Source organism: Panthera onca, chromosome B3 (assembly GCF_046562875.1).
Source record: "Panthera onca isolate mPanOnc1 chromosome B3, mPanOnc1 haplotype 2, whole genome shotgun sequence".
Classification (NCBI taxonomy): Eukaryota; Metazoa; Chordata; class Mammalia; order Carnivora; family Felidae; genus Panthera; species Panthera onca.
The window spans coordinates 33,178,813-33,200,805 of record NC_138344.1 but is presented as its reverse complement, the minus strand read 5'-3'; the positions used below and the strand labels follow the sequence as shown (position 1 = coordinate 33,200,805).

The window sequence follows — 21,993 nt, the reverse complement described above, 5'->3', positions numbered from 1 at the left end:
GTGAAGCCACCTGGGTCTGGAGTTTTCTTTGTAGAAATTTTTTCAACAACAAATTCAATTTCTTCAATAGAGATAAAGCTAAACAGGTTACCTAGTTCTTCTTAATTGAGCTTTGCTGGTTATGTCTTTCAAGGAATTTTTTTCACTTCATCTAAATTGTCAAATTTTGAAGTTCACTATTTATCCTAAGAAATATTAAAAATACTGGGAATGTGAGCTGGTGCAGCCACTCTGGAAAACGGAATAGAGGTTCCTCAAAAAACTAAAATAGAACTACCCTACGACCCAGCAATTGCACTACTAGGTATTTATCCACGGGATACAGGTGTGCTGTTTCGAAGGGACACATGCACCCCCATGTTTATAGCAGCACTATCAACAATATCCAAAGTATGGAAAGAGCCCAAATGTCCATCGATGGATGAATGGATAAAGAAAATGTGGTGTGTATATATATATATATATATATATATATATATATATATATATATATATGTCCATCGATGGATGAATGGATAAAGAAAATGTGGTGTGTGTATATATATATATATATATATATATATATATATACATATACATATACACATACACAATGGAGTATTACTCGGCTATCAAAAAGAATGAAATTTTGCCATTTGCAACTACGTGGATGGAACTGGAGGGTATTATGCTAAGTGAAATTTGTGAGTCAGAGAAAGACAAAAATCATATGACTTCACTCATATGAGGACTTTAAGAGACAAAACAGATGAACATAAGGAAAGGGAAACAAATAATCTAAAAACAGGGAGGGGGACAAAACAGAAGAGACTCATGAATATGGAGAACAAACAGAGGGTTACTAGAGTGGTTGTAGGAGGGGGGATGGGCTAAATGGGTAAGGGGAACTAAGGAATCTACTCCTGAAATCATTGTTGCACTATATGGTTAACTACTTTGGATGTAAATTTTAAAAAAGAAAAGAAAAGAAATATTAAAAATACTGTGAAACCTCTATAATTAAAACAGTACAGTACTTGTACACGATTAGAAGCGAAACCAATGGAAAGAACAGAGAAAGTCCAGAAAGAGACTCAAATACATTTGTCAATTTAGTATATGATAAAATATATGGTATCTCAAATTACTGGAGTAAAGATGTGCTTTTTATTTTTTTTTTTTTAATTTTTTTTAACGTTTTATTTATTTTTGAGACAGGGAGAGACAGAGCATGAACAGGGGAGGGTCAGAGAGAGGGAGACACAGAATCTGAAACATGCTCCAGGCTCTGAGCTGTCAGCACAGAGCCCGATGCGGGGCTCGAACTCACGGACCGCGAGATCATGACCTGAGCCGAAGTCGGCCGCTTAACCGACTGAGCCACCCAGGCGCCCCAAGATGTGCTTTTTAAATAAACGGTTCTGGGACAACTGGATAACCATTTTGATAAAGAAAAAAATTAGATTTATACTTCACATCATACACAAGAATAAACTTTGAATGGGTCAGAGATCTAATCTAAAATACATACCCATGTAAGTGCTAAATGAAGATATTGCCAGAGGCAATAAAAATTGATAAATATTATCTCATAAAAATATTAACTCACAAATTTTTTTTTTGCATGGCAAAAGGCACAATAAAGAAAGACAAAGAGAAATAATATACCGGGTGAATATATTTGCAACATATATCACATAGATGGCTAATATCCCTAATATATAAAGAACTCTTTTTTAAAAAAATTTTTTTTACGTTTATTTATTTTTGAGAAACAGACAAAGCGTGAGTGGGGGAGGGGCAGAGAGAGAAGGAGACACAGAATTTGAAGGGCTCTGAGCAAGCGGTCAGCACAGAGCCGGATGCGGGGCTTGAACCCACGAACTGTGAGATCATGACCTGAGCCGAAGTCGGACGCTTAACCAACTGAGCCACCCAGGTGCCCCAAGAACTCTTAAAACTTGGTGGGGGGGATAAAAGACCAAACACTTAATAGAAAAATTGATAAAACATAATCACAGTTTATACACACACACACAAACACACACACAATATAAGGATGACCTTTGGGCATATTTTTTTAAATGTTTTTATTTATGTTTGAGACAGAGAGAGACAGAGCATGAGCAGGGCAGAGAGTGGGGGAGACACAGAATCCGAAGCAGGCTCCAGGCTCTGAGCTGTCAGCACAGAGCCTGACTCAGGGTTCGAACTCACGGAATGTGACGATCATGACCTGAGCTGAAGTCGGATGCTTAACCAACCGAGCCGCCCAGGCGCCCCGACCTTTGGGCATATTAAAAGTGTGATAAACCCTGGGGCACGTGGGTGGCTTAGTCGGTTGAGTGTCTGACTTCAGCTCAGGTCATGATCTTGCAGTCCGTGCGTTGGAGCCCCACGTCAGGCTCTGTGCTGACAGCTCAGAGCCTGGAGCCTGCTTTGGATTCTTTGTCTCCCTCCCTCTCTGCCCTCTCATGCTTTGTCTCTCAAAAATGAATAAACATTAAAAAAATTCTTTTAAATAAAAAATTTTATATGTTTTAAAATTAAAGACTCTTGCTATGAAGGAAGTTATTAAGACATTTGTTAAAATTTGGATAGGATGGTAAGGTAGATAATAGTATTGTATCGATGTTAGTTTTGATCATTTTACTGAGGAGTAAAGGGGTATCATGCCTGCAACTTTCTTTTTGTAGATTTCTTTTGCTTTTTGCTTTTTTTTAATTTTAGAGAAAGAGAGAGAGTGTGTGTGAGTGGGGGAGAGGGCAAAGGGAGAGAAAGGGAAAGAAAATCTCTGCACTGAGCGTGGAGTGTGACACGGGCCTCGATCCCATGACCCTGGGACCATGACCTGAGCCAAAATCAAGAGTTGAATGCTTAATCAACTGAGCCACCCAGGTGTCCCTCATGTCTGAAACTTTCTGAAAAATATTTCAGAACAAATATATAGAAAGAATGATAAACTGGGGTAAAATCTTCATATTTGGGGACTCTGGGTGAAGGTTTTGTAGGAATTCTTTCCAGGTTTTTTTTCCAGCTTTTCTCCAGCCTTAAACGTATTTAAACTAAGTTTTTTAAAAGGAGTTCCCATGGAGAAAGAGCTTTCTCACTCTGATGAAGCAGCCCAAGGTGGAGACCTGCCACTTCCTGGATCTGAACATTACCTGGTCGGGTTGTGATTCTTAGAGCTGCTGTGTTCATCTCACAAATGTTAACAAGAGCTCTCCCTGGCTTCTAGGTCCTCTCCACCTTTCCTTTCTCCACTGGATCCTTTCTATCTTTGTAGGCACCACCTCCTCTACTTGAACCTTAATCTCACAGGGCTCTATTTTGGACCCTCTTCTCATCATGAGTCCTCCTAATTATATTTTTTCAAATTGTGGTTAGCAACTCACTGTCAGGTCACTGAATCAACACAGAAGGCTGTGACCAGCACTGGGAGAAAGAACAGAGTATCACCGAATATCACATGTGGCAGATGTCCCCCAGCAGATGAGCAGATTCCTCATATCATCAGCCCGTCAACCATCCATACCTTGTCACTGCAGAATGTCAGTTGTCACCTCACCCCCAGCCTGCCCCAGATCAGCTGAAAAAAGAACATGAGAGAGCCCCTCTGTGTGCTTTATATCAGGCCCAGAACGAGGGTGCTAGGGACATAGCAGTAAACAAGAGACAAAGTAGTTACCATCCAGTAGGAAGGTAGATGTTGGACAAGTAAATCTCAAGCATTGAGAGTTGTTATAAAAGAGAAACCCAGTATTTACCCAAGGAATACAAAAACACGAATTCAAAGGGATACATGTACCCCTATGTTTATAGCAGCAATATTTATAATAACCATGTTATGGAAGCAGCCCAAGTATCCATCGATTTATGAATGGATAAAGATTTGATATGTATATGCAATGGAATATTATTCAGCTACAGAAAAGAATGAAATCCTGCCATTTACAACAACATGGATGGAGCTAGAGGGTATAATGCTAAGTGAAATAAGTCAGAGAAAGAAAAATACCATATGACTTCACTCGTGGAATTTAAGAAACAAAACAAATGAAGAAAGCAAAAAGAGAAAGAGACAAACCAAGAAACAAACTCTTAAGTACACAGAACAAACAGATGGTTACCTGAGGGGAGGTGGTTGGGGGATGGGTTAAATAGGTGATGGGGATTAGGAATGCCTGTGTTGTGATGAGTACCCAGGTGATGTATGGCATTGTTGAATCACTGTATTGTTCACCTGAAACTAACATAACACTGTATGTTAACCAACTGGAATTAAAAAAGGAAACCCAGGATACTATCACAGACTTTCATTGGGTCAGGAGAGTCAAGGATGGCACTCAGAGGATGGGGGGGGGGCTTTGAATGAGTCCTGGATAGTGGATGTTCAGTGTCCGCCAGGCACAGAGGAAGAGTGGCTGGGAGATAGCTTATTGATAGGGTGTTTTGATTACATGGGGAGTCAAAGGTGTGTCCTGGGTTTCTGGCTGTGCAGACCCTTCCTTATGGCTCTTTTGGTTGCTTCTTTTTTGTTTGTTTGCTTATTTATTTTTGAAAGAGCACAAGTGGGGGAGGGGGAAGAGAGAGAGGGAGACACAGACTCTGAAGCAAGCTCCAGGCTCGCACAGAGCCCAGCACAGGGCTTGAACTCATAAACTAGGAGATTATGACCTGAGCCGAATTCAGACTCTTAACCAACTGAGCCATCCAGATGCTCCCTCTTCTGGTTGCTTCTTTGTTTTCCTTACAAGACAGAACTTTTTTTTTTTTTTTTTTTTAAATTTATTTTTGAGAGAGAAAGTATGAGCAGTAGAGGGGCAGAGAGAGAGGGAGACACAGAATCTGACACAGGCTCCAGGCTCTGACTTGTCAGCACAGAGCCCAATGCGGGGCTGGAACCCACAAACCATGAGATTGTGACCTGAGCTGAAGTCGGACGCTTAACTGACTGAGCCACCAAGACTGAGAACATCTTGAGGGCAGGGATTAAATCTTGTTTATTTAATCTCTGGCATCCATTATAATATCTGACATATCTGTACTGAAAGAATAAATGAATTCGGGATGTGGTGGCGGGTGGGGGGGTGGGGGGGAAGGAGTTCTCATGGGAGATGACATTTCCAAAAAAACTCCACAAGCATATAACAGATTGTTTATTTTCATTCACATATAATTGGCCTCTTTTATTTTTTTAACTATACAGTTCACCCAGTTAAAGTATACAACTCAGGGGCATCTGGCTGGCCAGGTCTATTTTTAAATGTACAATCCAGTGGCGTTAATTACATTTACAATGTGCAACCATCACGACTATCTCCAAAACTTTCGTCACCCCAAACAGAAACTCTGTACCCATTAAGCGATAATTGCTCCTTTCCCCTACCAGTCCCTAGTACCTTCTCTTCTACTTTCTATCCCAATGTAATTTGTGTATTCTAGATTTTTATATGCTCAGAATCATACAATATTTGTCCTTTTGTGTCTAGCTTACTACATTTAGCCTAATGTTTTAAAGGTTCATCTATGCTATAACATGTTATACAGAATTTCATTATTATTAAAAAAATTTTTTTTAATGTTTATTTTGAGAGAGAGACTGAGTGGGGGAGGGGTAGAGAGAGAGGGAGACACAGAATCTGAAGCGGGCTCCAGGCTCTGAGCTGTCAGCACAGAGTCTGATGTGGGGCTCGAACTCACGAGATGTGAGATCATGACCTGAGCCGAAGTCAGATGCTCAACCGACTGAGCTACCCAGGCACCCCCAGAATTTCATTATTTTTTTAAGACTGAATAACATGTCATTGTATGTGTATCTCACATTTTGTTTATCCATTCTTTCTGTTAATGGACACAGGTCATTTCCAACTTTTGGCCTTTGTGAATAATGCCGTAATGAACATTGGGCACAAATTTCTTTTTGAGTCCCTGCTTTCGTTCCTTTTGCATATATATCTAGGAATGGAATTACTGCATCATATGGTAATTCTATGTTTAGTTTTTTGAGGAAATGCCACACTGTCTTCTATAGCACCTGCATATGCAGGGGCTCCGGTTTCTGCACATCCTTGCTAACACTGTTATTTTCTGCTGTTGCTTTTTTATTCTTTTAAAAATAGCTATCCTAGTGGGTATGAGGTAGTATCTCATTGTAGTTGTGATTTCTATTTCTGTAATGATGAGGGCTGTTGGCCATCTCTTTTCATGTTCTTACTAGTCATTTGTACATGTTCTTTGTAGAACTGTCTATTCAAATGCTCTGCCCATTTCTACATTGGATTGTCTTTCTTTGTTGAGGTTAGGCCTATTTTATAAATTTTGTGTTGTTTTTTTTTTTTTAATTTTTTTAACGTTTATTTATTTTTGAGACAGAGAGAGACACAGCATGAATGGCGGAGGGGCAGAGAGAGAGGGAGACACAGAATCGGAAGCAAGCTCCAGGCTCTGAGCCATCAGCCCAGAGCCCGACGTGGGGCTCGAACTCGCGGACCGCGAGATCGTGACCTGAGCTGAAGTCGGACGCTTAACCGACTGAGCCACCCAGGCGCCCCTGTGTTTTTTTTTTTTTTTTTAAGAACTTTTTTTTAAGTTTGAGAGCAAGTGTGAGCGGGGAGGGGCAGAGAGCGAGAATCAGAGGTAGGCTTCTTGCACTGTCAGCACAGAGCCCAACGCAGGGCTTGATCTCATGAACTGCAAGATCATGACCTGAGCTGAAATCAAGAGTACACTGCTTAACCAACTGAGCCAGTCAAGTGCCCCTATAAATATTTTTTAAATGTTTTGTTTATTTTTTGAGAGAGAACACGAGCGCATAAACAGGGGAGGGGCAGAGAGAGAGGGGGACAGACGATCCTATGTGGGCTCTGTGCTGACAGGTTGACAGCAGCAGGGCTCCTGTGGGGCATGAACTCATGAACTGTGAGATTATGACCTGAGCATAATCAGGTTGGACTCTCAACCAACTGAGCCCCCCAGGTGCCCTGAGGTTAAGCCTGTTTTAATAGTGATTGATTCTTATCTTTTTTTTTTTTTTTTCCTTTAAGAGATATTTGCTTCAGTTATTTCAGGATTTTATTCAAAAATTTGATTCAGAGAACCTTATTCAGCAGCACCTAGTTTAAAAAAAGTCAAGACTTTTTCAACATTCTTTTTTCTGTCTTTAGTCTGAAAAGAAAGACAGATTTAAAGGAATCAATCTGGTATTGATTTAATTTTGGAGGTAAAGTTTTAGCTAGGTATCATCCTCTTTTTCCTCTGTAGGGTTTAGAGAACTAGAGTGATGAGTAAGTTATTTATACTTAAAAATCATCTGGGTACTCTTGTATGCAGAGAAATATGCAAGTATGAATTGACACAAATGCTTTTGAGTAAAAGTTTGTCAGTAAATATCAGTAGCTTTAAAAGCTCAGGGGCGCCTGGGTGGCTCAGTCAGTTGAATGTCTGACTGTTGATATCAGCTCAGGTCATGATCTTGCCTTTGTGAGACTGAGCTCCTTGTTAGGCTTCATGCTGAGCAGAACTTGCCTGGGATTCTGTCTCTCCCTCTCTCTCTGCTCCTCCCCTGCTTGTGCAAGCTCTCTCTCATTCTCTGTCTCTCAAAATGCATACACTTAAAAATAAAAGTTTATATTATTTAACTTAGTACTTCGTATTCTAAGAATCTGTTCAAATAAAGTATTCTCAACATTTTTTGATTTTTATAAAGCAAAGATATTCATTACAGAAGTATTCATTACACTATAGCAGTGATTTATTGTAAACAACTTACACATTCAGCAATAAAACAAAGCTAAGTAATTATTTATTCATGCAAATAAATACGAACCAGCTATTTAAATTAATGTTTATTTTTAAAAAGCAGCATTGAGGGGCTCCTAAGTGGCTCAGTTAGTTAAGTGTCTGACTTCGGCTCAGGTCATGATCTCAGAGTTCATGGATTTGAGCCCCGCATTGGGATCTCTGCTGTCAGTCCAGAGCCTGCTTCAGATCTCTCCCCCTCCCCCTATCTATCAAAAATAAATAAACATTAAAAAAAAGATTTAAAATTGTCTGTAGATAAATATCTCTCTTAAAATGCACATATAAAAAGATTAGGAAGAAATATGGTAAATTAATAACCATGATTATCTGTAAGTATGTGAACATGTGAGGTTTTTTGTTGTTCCTTTCTATATTTTCAAAACTTCTGTAGTGAGCATGTAATTTTTCTAAGTTTCAATATTTTGATTTTTTTTTAAGAAGCTCTACACTCAACATGGGGCTTCAACTCATGACCCCCAAATCGGAGTTGCATCTCTGCCAACTGAGCCAGCCATGTACCCCCAAGATTTTATTTAAGTTTTTTTTATTTTTTAAGGTTTATTATTTTGAGAGAGAGATAGCATGTGTGATTGGGGGAGGGGCAGAGAGAGAATGAGAGGAGAATCTCAAGCCAGATTCTGATATGGTACTCAAACTCATGAACCGTGAGATCATGACTTGAGCCAAAATCAAGAGTTGGATGTCTAACTGACTGAACCACCCAGGTGCCCCGAATCTATTCTTAATGTAAAAAGTTTGAACAACTTCAAGAAAGCTAAATACTCCTTAAATCACCATCCAGTCCGGTGGTAATCATTATTTTCAGTTAATGTGTTTTATTTAGACTTTTATACAGTGTATGTGTATATGTGTATAGCAATATAAGTATACAGTTTACTGTTGTGTAAGTGTTTTATATAAATGGTAACTATCATGTATTTTTCTAGGTTGATATATCTTGGAGGGCTTTCCATGTTAGTAGGTCAAGATCACTTCATTATTCTTAAATATACTGGTTCATAGTACAGATATATTACAGTTTCTTTTCCTTTTCATAGCATTTAAATTGTTTCTGGGGCGCCTAGGTGGCTCAGTCGGTTGAGCACCTGACTTCAGCTCAGGTCATGATCTCGCAGTTTGTGAGTTCGAGCCCCACGTCGGGCTGTGTGCTGACTGCTCAGAGCCTGGAGCCTGCTTCAGATTCTGTATCTCTCAGTCTCTCTCTGTGCCCCTCCCCAACTCGTGCTCTGTCTCTCTCTCAAGAACAAATAAACATTGAAAAAAATTAAAAAGTTAAATTGTTTTTAATTTTTCACTATTTGGTATAATGGCCATCTGGGAAAAGTATGCACACTTAAAATTTTAATAATTCTGCCAAGTTGCTCTACAAAATTACCATTTATATTTTTACTATTAACATGAGTATCTACAGCATATCTCTCCATATTATTTTTATGATGTCCACAAAATAATAGCAGTAAAAAATATGTAATACAGGATTGTAAGAGGGATGTGCTCATCTTTTTCAGACCTTGTTTTACCTGAGTTGCTTTTAGCAGTAAATAACAGAAAATCCAACTCAGTGGCTTAAACAATAAGGAATTTTTTCGGTTAACATAGGAGGAAGTCCAGAATTAGAATGGGCTCTAGGGCTGGTCAAGCAGTTCAGTGACATATGAAGCCCTGAGTTCTTTCTGCCTCTCCACTCTGCTGTGCAGTGCCTGTATTTTCCTGAAGTTAAAGCTGCCAGTGGCATTCCGGATCCATTTTCCCACTGCCAGAGATATGGTCTGGCTTCCCATTGTTCTCTTTTAAAAATGAGAAAGGCCTTCTTTCCCCAGAACCTCTTAGGAATACTCTTTTCATTGGATCAGATTGATAGGCCTGCCAGTCTTGGACAAGGGAGATAGGATTACCATTGATTAGTTGAATCTAATCAGCTGATAGGGAGTGAATTTTGAGGAGTCCAGGGGTAATCGGTGCTGGTTGCAGAGCACAGACGCTCAGATAAGTTAAGTGGTGTATGGATACAGGAGCAAACACGAATGCACAGGAAGCCGTCAGACTCCTCCCTCCAACACAGTGTTTTTAGAAATCAGCTGCTATGATTTCTTGCTTCTGTTTCTGGCATCGTCTGCTCTCTGTTTTTCTCTTGGGTCTGTTCTCTCTGTTTGTAGTGCTGCTATTGATTACTTCTCTTTTACTTTCCTTTGCCTTTTATGATAAAAACATTTTATATAGTGTAAATATCTGAATCACACATTTGACATTGTACAGGTTTGGGAAACGATTGTGAAGAATAGGATATCAGAAAATAGTTTGTTTTGTATAAAACTTGGTTTACTATTACTCAGTAATTTCTCTTGAATTCGGATGTCAACTTGGGCTGCCAGTAAAGATGGTACAGTAAACTCAAGTTTTGTTCACTCCTACTCCAGACACAGAGCAATAAAGAATAAAATGTAAGTAGCAAGGATATACAAAGCCCACCTGAAGGAAAATTATTTTTAGGCAAATAGACTATGAAAGAAAAAGGACAGGACCCTGGTTTTTATTTTAAAATATAAGTTTATGGTTTTCTGATGAGAAAATCAGTGTAACTTCCTCATAGAAATTTGGAAAATATAAGGAAGTATAAACAGGAAAAATGTCAACCTTAAGATTTAATGAACTTTAATTGGCAAATTAAAAATTAAAGTAGTATTTTGAACAAAAAGCTTTCACACTTCACTGCGAAGTCTTTAGATGTCTTATTAACCTGTAGTTCAGATATTCTCAACCTTGGCAGTATTGACATTTTGCACATGATGAGTTCTTTACTGTGGGAGAGGTCCTATATATTGTAGGATGTTAACAGCATCCGCATCCTCTACCTAATGCAGGTTAGTGGTGCCCAGATGTGACAACTGAACATCTCCAGGTATTGCCGTATGTCTCTAGGGTGCAAAATTGTTCCTAGTTGAAAACCATTGCTCTGGTTAAATAAATAGTATGACACTTGAAAATAGAAGGTAGGAAGTTAATAACTTTAACATAAGGAATTCACACAGAAGTTGGATTAACAAGCAGAAAGACTTCATCTGACCAGGCAGTAATTGAAGGCATTTTGACTGAGAAGCTCTGTGTCTGGATTTGGATGTTGTCCCCCAACCACACCCCTCAGCCTGAGAGGCTCATATCCTGGTTTGACTCTAGTCTTGAGGGTAGTGAGTGCCAACTGTGGAAAGGGTAAACAACTTCCTATTTGGGATTTTTGTCCAAATATATCTGGACTTTTTCAAGAACAAGCAACTTCTTATTTGGAATTGTTTATCAGAAGTACTTGATGGTTCTGAGAAAATAATATCCTACATGGGGCTACTTAAGTCCTCTTCATTTCTCCTTATGAATGACCTCAGGTGACTTTCTTCTGGCTTTCAGTTGAGGACCTTATCCATCATTGAGGTGAGTGAATTGATTTCCTTCATGGGTATATTTCCTTTCTTAGAGGAATCTCCATTGGAGACCTTTTCCATTTTGGGGTGGCTATAGCCCAGGATGAGTTTTGTCTACAACCTGAGGCAATATATTTACTTGTGAGAAACTTAACTCAGCTTGAGGTTTGCTTTCAGAGTATTTTTTTAACAGAAGAAAAAAAATCTTTTATTGTGGCAAGATATATGTAACCATTTTTAAGTGTACGGTTCAGTGGCATTAATTATATTCACTATGTTGTACAACCATCACCTTCTATTTCAAAACCTTTTTCATCACCCCAAACAGAAACTATGTACCTGTTAAATAAGAACTTCCCATTTCCCCCTTACCTCTAACCCCTGCTAACCTCTGTTCTACTTTCTGTCTCTGAATTTGCCCCTTCTAGATGTTTCATATAAGCAAAATCATACAATATTTGTCTATTTGTGTCTTTTTTATGTTCTCAGGGTTCATCCATGTTGTACAGAATTTCATTCCCTTTTAAGGCTGAATAATATTCCATTGTGTGTATATATACCACATTTTGTTTATCAATTTATTTGTTGATGGATATTTGGGTTGCTTCCATAGAGTATTTTTAAGTTGTCAGTAATTCTTAAAACCTTAAGGAATTTAAAGGTTGTGGAGGTTGGGAATGTTACAGATATTCTGGAAATAGGTCATTTCCTATACTATGTGTAACAGTTTCTTTTACGGACTAATTACTATCTGTATATTTGGTTCTCAGTAATGATTTTATAGACACAGGCTTTAAAAAATTTTTTTTATTAATATTTATTTTTTTGAGAGAGAGAGTCAGAGTGCAAGTGGGGGAGAGGTAGAGAGAGAGGGAGACACAGAATCTGAAGCAGGCTCCAGGCTCTGAATTGTCAGCACAGAGGCCAATGCAAGGCTTGAACCCACAAACCATGAGATCATGACCTGAGCCAAAGTTGGACACCGACTGAGCCACCCAAGTGCTCCATATAGATACATGCTTTTGACTTCATTAATACATTTCCCTTTTTCTGTGTTTTAGTTCTTGTGTATAGAGAGTTGTAGAGTTAGAAGGTTATTTCGATGTTGTCTAATTTAGTTTACAATCCGCATGAAATTGCTCTCACAGCATCTTTCATTGACAGTTCTCTCACTTTACTGTTTCTACTGTAACAGTGAATGACTTTTATTGATTTGCTTTTTGCTTTTTGAAGGGATAGTTCTCTTGTCTCCGTGTATTCAACCCTGTTTTCCTAGTCTATTGTAATCTGGCTTTTGCGCTACCACTGCACTGATTAAATTGAGCTGAGCATTGGCATCTTTTTTATTGTGGTAAAATATATAGAACATAAAATTTATCATTTTAACCATTTTTAAATATACAGTTCTGTGGCATTAAGTATGTTCGCATTGTTCTGCAGCTGTCACCACCATCCATCTCCAAACTTTTCCATCTTCTCCAACTGGAACTTTGTACCCATTAAACAATAACTCTCCATTACTCCCTTCCCTCAACACCTGGCAGCCACCATTCTACTTTCTTTTTCTTTTTTTCCAGTTTTATTTTATTTTATTTTATTTTATTTATTTAATTTTATTTAATTTTTAATTTTTAATTTTTTCTTTTATTTTAGAGCAAGAGCACTAGTAGGGGAGAGGGGCAGAGGGAGAGAGAGAAAGGATATCTCAAGCAGGCTCCATGCTCAGCGCAGAGCCTGGCACAGTGCTCTATCCCACGACCCTGGGATCACAACCCGAGCCAAAATTAAGAGTCAGATGCTCGGGGCGCCTGGGTGGCTTATTTGATTAAGCAGCTGACTTCAGCTCAGGTCATGATCTCACAGTTCGTGAGTTCAAGCCCCACATCAGACTCTGTGCTGACAGCTCAGAGCCTGGAGCCTGCTTCAGAGTCTGTGTCTCCCTCTCTCTCTGCCCCTCCCTAGCTCTGTCTCTCTCTCAAAAATAAACATTAAAAAAAAAAAAAAAGCAAGTCAGATGCTTAACTGACTGAGCCACCAAGGTACCCCTTCCAGTTTTATTGAGTTATAATTGACATATAACATTGTATTGATTTTAGGTATACAATATGATGATTTGATAGATACGTATATTGCAAAATGATACCGCAATAAGTTTAGTTAAAATCTATCACCTTGTATAATTACAGAATTTTTGTGTATATTTGTGTGTGATGAGAGCTTTTAAGATCTCATCTCTTAGCAACTTTCAGTTGAGTTACTTGAGTCACTATGCTGTACATTACATCCCAGAGCTTATTTGTCATATAACTGAACATTTACACCTTTTGACTCCCTTTATGCATTTTGCCCACCCTCCACTCCTACCTCTGGTAACCACCAATCTGTACTCTATGAGTTCAATTTTTTTTTTTTTTTTTTTTTTTTAGATTTCACCTATCAATGCGATCATGCAGTATTTATCTTTCTCAATGACTTTATTTGACTTAATGCGCACAAGGTCAATCTATTTCACAAATGGAAGAACTTTCCTTCTTTTTCACGGCTGAATAATATTCCTGGTGTGTGTGTGTGTGTGTGTGTGTGTGTGTGTGTGTGTATCACATTTTCTTTATTCAACACCATTCTATTTTCTGTCTCTATGAATTTGCTTAGGTATACCTCATATAAGTGGAATCATATAATATTTGTCCTTTGTGTCTGGCTTATTATATTTAGCAATGTATACCTTCAAGGTTCATCCATGTTGTAGCAGGTGTTGGAATTGTATTCCTTTTTAAGGCTGAATAATATTCCATTGTATGTATATACCACATTTGGTTTATCCATTCAGCTGTTGATATTTGAGTTGCTTCCACTTTCTGGCTATTGTCAGTAACACTGCTATGAACATGGTGTACAAGTGTCTGTTTGAATCCCTGTTTTAATTTCATCTTTCTTTCTTTCTTTCTTTCTTTCTTTCTTTCTTTCTTTCTTTCTCTTTTCCTTCCTTTTCTTTCTTTCTTTCTTTCTTTCTTTCTTTCTTTCTTTCTTTCTTTTCCTTCCTTGCTTCTTTCTCTTCCTTCCTTCCTTAGTCCGGCTTTTTATTGAATATGTTACAAAAAGGTTTAGTCAAATAGACCAAAGCCCATGTTATCAGACTCCTCAGGTTCTTCCCTCCTTGCTTCACTTCTCAGCTGAGGCAGCAGTAGTGGAGGGGGCAGGGTTTCCTGCTGGGGCAGGTCCACCACCCTTTCACTGCAGATGAGGCTTCCATGTTGACGATGGCGAGAGCCTCTGCACACAAGCCTGGTCAGAAAGGTCCAGCACTTACTTAGGCTGCATTAATGAGAGCATTCATCTTATCTCTGTAACTGTTACCTCATCATTGTGCAGGATGAGGGGCCAGTAGATGCAGGTGAAAGTGTTGGGCTGGCAGCTGGCGGCCAGGCTATTCACAGGATGAAGTGAGGGCTTTACCCCAACATGGCCTTAGCTTCCTTGGAAGGACCAAGCACCTTAGCAGCAAATGCAGAAACAGGCTCCCTTCTTTCATTTCTTTTGGGTATCTACTCAGAGTGGAGGTGCTGGACCATATACTATTGTTTGATTTTTTTGAGGAACGATGCTAAGTTTTAAATGGAAGTGCTAATAAGATCTACAAATCTTAAGTGCCCAGATTTTGAATTTTTTTGAAAGTTTATTTATTTATTTTGAGAGAGAGAGAGGGAGAGAGAGAATCCCAAGCAGGCACTGCACTATCAGTGCACAGAGCCTGATATGGGGCTCAAACTCAACAAACCTGTGAGATAATGACCTGAGCCAAAATCAAGAATTGGATGCTTAACCAACTGAGCCAGCCAGGCACCCCATTGAATTTTGACACATACATATACTCATGTAATCATCACTCAGATCATTTTCATCACCCAGAAAGTTTCCTCGTGCCCCTTTACAGTCAGTCCTCCCTTCAGTTCTCTAGAGGGGGCTATTCTGATTTCTGTCCCTGTAAATTAATTTTGTGTGTGCTTGAACTTCATACAGAGGGAATCATATGATATGTACTATGTAGCTTTTGGTATCTTTTCCTCAACATAGTGTTTTTGAGATTCATCCACGTTGCAATAATGTATCAGTAGTTTATTTTTTTAAAGTACTGTATAATGTGTCATTGTATAAATGAATATACCATTTTATCCATTCTCCTATTGGTGAACATTTGTGTTGTTTCCAGATTTTGACTATCATGTAAAAGCTTCTATGAACATTCATTTACACATCTTTGTGTGTGTGTGTGTGTGTGTGTGTGTGTGTGTGTGTGTGTATGGTAGGTGTTTTCATTTCTCTACAGTAAGTACCTAGGGAATGGAATTGCTGGGCCATATATAAAGTGTGTATTTTAATTTTATGAGAGACTGCCAAAGTGGTTGTGTAATTGTACTGTCCCACCAGCAATTACGAGATTTCTGATTGCCCTGAATTTTTACTAACATTTGTTACTCTCAGTCCTTTTCATATTAGACATGCTGGTAGAGATGTTGTAGTATCTTATTATGACTTTAATTTGCATTGTCCTTATGACTAAGTGAGTTGAACGCTTTTTCATATACTTGTCATTTCTTTTGTGAAAGAAATACTAAGGTTTTTGCTTGTTTTTATTTTTAATTTTTTTTTAATTTGTATTTTAATGTTTCTGTATTTTTTGAGAGAGAGAGAGAGAGAGAGAGAGCGAGCGAGCCTGGGCGAGCATGGGGTAGGGGCAGAGAGAGAGGGAGACACAGAATCTGAAGCAGGCTCCAGGCTGTGAGCTGTTATGATAGCGTAGAGCCTTACGTGGGGCTTGAACTCATGGACCGCAAAATCATGACCTGAGCTGAAGTCGGACGCTTAACTGACTGATCCCCCCAGGTGCCCCTTAACCTGTTCACTGCATTGAAGTCCCTCTGTTGTAAATTCTCAAGTGGTTTTTATGGTCCCTTGTTAGACCCTGACTGATAATCACAGAGCTCAAGTTGATAGTAAAAAAAAATGTCTTACATTTACATTTGTTTCAAGATGTGTCATCTTTCTTTTCTTTTAATTCCAGTGTACATGTACAGTGTTAATGTTAATTTCAGGTGTACAATATAGCGATTGGACAATTCCATATGTTACTCAGTGCTCAACAAAACAAGTGTACTCTTGGTGTACCAGGGTGGCTCAGTCGCTTGTGTCTGACTTTGGCTCAGGTCATGATCTTGCAGTTTGTGGGTTTGAGCCTGGCATTGGGCTCTCTGCTGTCAGCGTGGAGCCTGCTTTGGATCCTCTGTCCCATTTTCTCTCTGCCCCTCCCCCACTCTCACTGCCTGGCTCTCAAAAATAGACATTTCAAAAATTAAAAGTATTTATTTATTTAGAGACAGAGCGTTAGTGTCAGCAGGGAGGGTCAGAGAGAGGGAGAGAGAGAATCCCAAGTGGGCTCAGAGCCTGACATGGGGCTCTGTTTCACAAAAGATCATAACCTGAGCCAAAATCAGGAGTCAGATGCTTAACCAGCTAGGTCACCCAGGCATCCCAAGATAAATGTACTGTTAATGCTCTTTACCTATTTCCCTATTCCCCCACCCCCTCCCCTTTGGTCTATCCATTTGCTCTCTGTTAAGAGTCTGTTTTTTGGTTTCTCTTTTTTTCCCTTTGTTTGTTTTGTTTCTTAAATTCCACATATGAGTGAAATCATATGATATTTGTCTTTTTCTGACTGACTTATTTCACTTAGCATTATACTTTCTATATCCATCCGTGTTGTTACAAATGGTAAAATTTCATCTTTTTTATGGCTGAGTAATATTGCATATATGTACCACATCTTCTTTATCCATTGATGGACACTTGGGCTGCTTCCATATCTTGGCTATTGTAAATAATGCTGCCATAAACATAGGGATGCCTATCTCTTCAAATTAGTCTTTTTTGTATTCTTTGGGTAAATACCCAGTAGTACAGTTACTGAATCATATGGTAGTTCTATTTTTAATTTTTGGAGGAACCTCTATACTGTCTCCTACAGTGGCTGCACCAGTTTTTATTCCCATGAACAGTGCATGAGGGTTCCATTTTCTCTGCATCCTCATCAGCACTTGTTTTGTTGTTTCTTGTGTTGTTGATTCTGACAGGTGTGAGGAGATATCTCATTGTGGTTTTGATTTGCATCTCCCTGATGATGAGTGAAGTTAAACATTTTTTCATGTGTTGGTTGGCCACATGTATGTCTTTCTTGGAGAAATGACTGTTCATGTCTTTTGCCCATTTTTTAAATTGGATTATTTCTTTGGTGTTGAGTTGTATAAGTTCTTTATGTATTTTGGATACTAACCCCTTATTGGATATATGATTTGCAAATATCGTCTCCATTTCAGTAGATTGTCTTTCAGTTTTGTTAATTTCCTTTGCTGTCCAGAAGCTTTTTTATTTTGATGTAGTCCCAGTAGTTTCTTTTTACTTTTGTTTTCTTTACCTCAGGAGAAGACTTGTTGTATCTTTTGATGTCCCAAATTGAGATAGTAAAGTGTTAGAAGTCCTGTTATAACATGAAGAAATTAACATTTATTGAATGGCCACTTTCAGATTTTTCATAGTTTTCCAGTGAAAATTATAGAGGGAAAAATGGAGGCCCAGAGAAGTTAAATAACTTGCTGTAGGTCCCAGAGAAGGCTGGTATTGAATCAAATTCTACATATAAAAACCATGCGTGATGTGTCTGCTTATCCGGGAAGAGATCCTTTACCAAAGAAGGGTTCATTTATAATGTACTTCTAAAAGTCTTAGTTATTTTAGAAGATTCTTCAGCTAAAAATTCAAGGCACAATAATTTTCTGCTCAGCTTTCATTTTTCTGGTATGTTATTCCCTAGCACTGATCAAAGTTTAAGATAAAAATTTGAGTTAGGGCCATTACTAAGAGACTTTGGCCCCTAGGACAAATTACAAGGGAGAAGAATTCTTGTATTGCTATGTTTATTTGGTTGTGTAATTGTTTAAGATAGAAGTCTGGTGTATCCTTAGAGGGGAAAGAAAGAGGAGAGATGTCACAAAAGAGTAGAATGGGGGCAGGAGAATAGAAGGGCCAAGGGAGTATGGTTGCCAGGTTGCCAGTTTTCCACCCCTACTGCCTCAGTGATGGTGGAGGGGCAGGGTGGGAACTGGAGATAGGAATGAGGTGCAGCGGCTGAAAGGCATTACCTTGTCTTCATCTCATCAGCTGGCCACCTGACCTCTGTGATAATAGAGGCTCCTGAAGTGTAGCATCAGAGATGACTGCCCTGCTCTGCTGTAAAATAGAGGAGGCTGTGCTTTGCCTTTACATGTCTATCTTTTTTTAGAGGATCTTTCACATAGGTAATTGTCATAATACTTGGTGAAAGCATGTAAGAACCAGTACCCCTGTTTGTAGCGGGAATTGGAGTGAGCAATGATTTGGGATACAAGAAATTCAACTTATACATTTACAGGTAAAATTCTAACATAGACTCAAGACTTACAGAGTCTAGGGATTTCTAAGGCATCCAGAATTCCCTCATCTTAGAAAATAAATAATAATGCAGATAATAAAAATAATAGCAGCGACAGCTAACACTTCTGTAGAGCTTAACTATATGCCAGAATTTGAACCTCTTTGTATATATTGTCATTCAGTCCTCACAACTCTGTGAGGATATTTTATTCCTTGACCTTCCTATTTGAATGTGTAACCCCTTACCTGTACTCCTTGTCCTTCTCTGCTTTTGTAGAAAAATATCACTCCTATAAAACTTACTTTATTATCATCTGTCCCTTCTGTTAGCACTCTCTGACTTACCCCCAATCCTGTCCCCACTGATTTAAGGCAGGAGGTCAGTTTGGTTCACTTTGGTATTGTCAATGCCTAGAATAGGACCTGGCACATGGTAGGTGCTCAGTGAATATTTGTTGAATGAATGAATGAATGAGTCTCTATTTTATAGATGAGGAAACTATATTTCCCAAGATCACACAGTTAGAAATAGGACAGTGAAATTCCAGTTTTTGATGAAGCTAGAATTCTCTTAGCTTTTAGACAAATTATATCTCCAGGAGTGTGAAATGACCTTTAAGCCAGATTTGGCGATGGCTTCCCTTCTTTTAATCCCTAGGTTTGCATTTCATGGGCCTCTGGGCTCTTATATTATCTTACAGATTGAATATTTTTTTCCTCCATTCTTTATCCAGGAAAAACAAAAAATTACTCATCTTTTATTGTGAAATTTTAAAAATAGCAAAACTCTGATTTACATTTTATGAATTTTGTCTATAGCCTGAAGCTGTAGAAGCAATGATACTTAGTCATATTTTAAACTCAAAGGGTTCAGTGTCTCCTTTCACTCTTTCCCTTCAGGGGGCATGTGACAGAGGAATAGGCCATACAAATGAGACTTGGCCCAAGATTACTCAGTTAGCCACTTGCCCCAGAACTATTCATCATGGTGTATTTCTTTACCCACTTGACATGTGTGCACGAGCACCCACACCCATCTCTAAACTTGGTGATCAGTATGGCCTTTTGTAGGAAATTTAATTCTGGAAGTGGTTAGGCAGAACATGAAAGGCTAAGATCTGACAGTTGAGGGAGCTTAAGGAAAGAAGGAAGGAAACAGAAGTCATCAGAGAATCTCAACTAGGAAGAAGGGCAGTCCCACTCAGAGTGTGGGTTTTTGGAAGGTGAAGAGTATAGTGCTGTTGAACACTTTACCTTCTTTCCCTTTTGGCATATGAAACCATACCCATTCTTTCTGTCACAATTTTACCTTGTAAATTCCATTGATAATCCCTGTTCTTGGGAAGGACTAAGCAGCAATACTTTGTTATTGTGTTCTGACACCATTAACTCAGGGTCACAGGAAACTTCTTTTCCTTCCTGTTATATTATGGACCTATAAGTGTTAGCTTTTGCCTTGATGTATCTCCTAAGATTCTGGAACAGAATGATTACAAATAATTAGAAATCATTTCCATCTTGTTTCTTGCTATTCCTTTCTTTTATGTTTTTAAAAGGGAATATCTCAAATATATATTAAAGTGCATTAAAAAATACAAACATCTGTGTACTCACTGGCCAGATTTAACAAATTAAAAAAATGTAGTTATGTATACTTTAGAGATTTTTATTCTTTTTTGAGAAATGAAAGCATTAGTGAGCTGAAGTCCCTCCTTTTTAACTTTCCTCCCACCCCCTTCCTCACAACTATTCTGAGGTTGGTGTGAATCCTTCTCTTTCTTTCATAGAAAAATAATTTCTTAATGAATTTTTACCCATATTTTTAATCCTTTGAATTCGAAGGATAGTAACTCATTTTATGGTTTATCATGAATCATTTTCAGTGGCTCAAATAGATTTTTTTGGTCATTGTTGCCTTCTCATTCCTGGACAACAGTATAATGTTTTACCTTGTTATTGCTAGGACCATATCTAACTCTTTTTGGTCCTCTGATCTATCAGATGGGATGTTAACTGTGTTATGTATTTTTTTGTTGGTAACATTCCTGAAATATTTCTTAGAAATTCTTCGTATTCACCTTCAGTAACCAGGGAGAGAGAGAGAAGTAACAAAAGAATTATTTTATTTTTTTCAGGCCAAGTTACCATTTGAGAAACTGACACTATGAGCCACAAAAAACTGAGAAGCCTATATTCAATGTGTAATAGTAGGACAAATATCTATTAGTTTAAAAACCTGTACATTCTTGTGGTCAACAGCATGAAGAATTTAATGCAATACTGCCATAGGCTTATGGTTAAATGTGAGCACGATGCTAAAGGAGAAAATCTAACAATGGCTATTATGTTTGTTTTGTCAAAATATGCTCACCAGCTCAAGAGTTTCCTATTTTGGAGAAGCAGAACTGGTTGATACATCTTCACTATATACGGAAGGATTATGAAGCATGCAAGGTGAGAGATTGTAATGACAGAGACCATGAGAGGCAGGCATTGGTTAGATAGCTAACAATGGTGGCTCTTAAATCCCACTAATAATGTATGAATTCCTGTTTCCCCACACTGTGTATATTGGTTAGCTTTTGCTAGGATAATGCTGTTAACAACCTCAAAATTTCAGTGGCTTCTAACAGCAGACATTTAATTATTGCTCTTGGGCCTCCAGATTGGCTGTGGGTTGGTTGGGTCTGACTACAGGCTGGGGGTCAGATTCATGTGTGCTCCATATGTCTTCTCATTTCAAGACCAGGGTAAAGGAGCAGCCGCTCTCTGGGACTTGTTGGTCTCATGGTGAATGGCCAGTGTTCAACACAGCGTAGTATTTAACTTTCTCATCTCTGGATAGGTGAAAAATGGTATTTCATTGAGTTTTATAATTCTCTTATTTTGATGAACTTGATCATCATTTGTATATTTAAAAACAATTTGTATTTCCTTTTTCTCTAAACTATATCTTTGGAAACATACTATACATGTTATATACTTGCTGGCAGACAATAGTATTAACGTGCAAAATATATCCTTGAAACTGTCTTATGGCATTTGGAACTTTGTCATGCTTCTAAGGTTATAGTTTTAAAGTTTTACCCATGGCATTTGTACCTATGGCAATGTACAGAACTAGAAATGGTTAGTACCAGTATGAATCTTAAAAGGGTTCTTTCTTTCCTTTTGTGATACTACTATCCTTTTCTTTTTTCCCTTTTCCTGTTGTTTTTTTTTTTTAAGTTTATTTATTTATTTTGAGAGAGAGAGGAGAGACCATTTTGAGAGAGACAGGAGAGGAGGGGGAGAGAGAGAGGGAGAGACAATC

At 38.4% G+C, this 21,993-nt stretch overlaps 1 protein-coding gene across 2 annotated transcripts in view; it reads left to right on the top strand.

Annotated features, from left to right (window-relative positions):
- Positions 1-21,993, top strand: part of BBS4 (Bardet-Biedl syndrome 4) — a 55,570-nt gene that overhangs the window by 12,505 nt on the left and 21,072 nt on the right. Inside the window, exons 1-2 of one of the 2 annotated variants that reach the window (XM_078448860.1) lie at positions 18,566-18,678; positions 21,055-21,134. In XM_078448860.1, the coding sequence (XP_078304986.1) occupies positions 18,639-18,678; positions 21,055-21,134 (120 nt within the window). In that variant the 5' untranslated portion in view covers positions 18,566-18,638. Of the gene's footprint in view, positions 1-18,565; positions 18,679-21,054; positions 21,135-21,993 lie in introns of those variants that run through there. The other variant, XM_078448859.2, reaches the window with a different exon arrangement.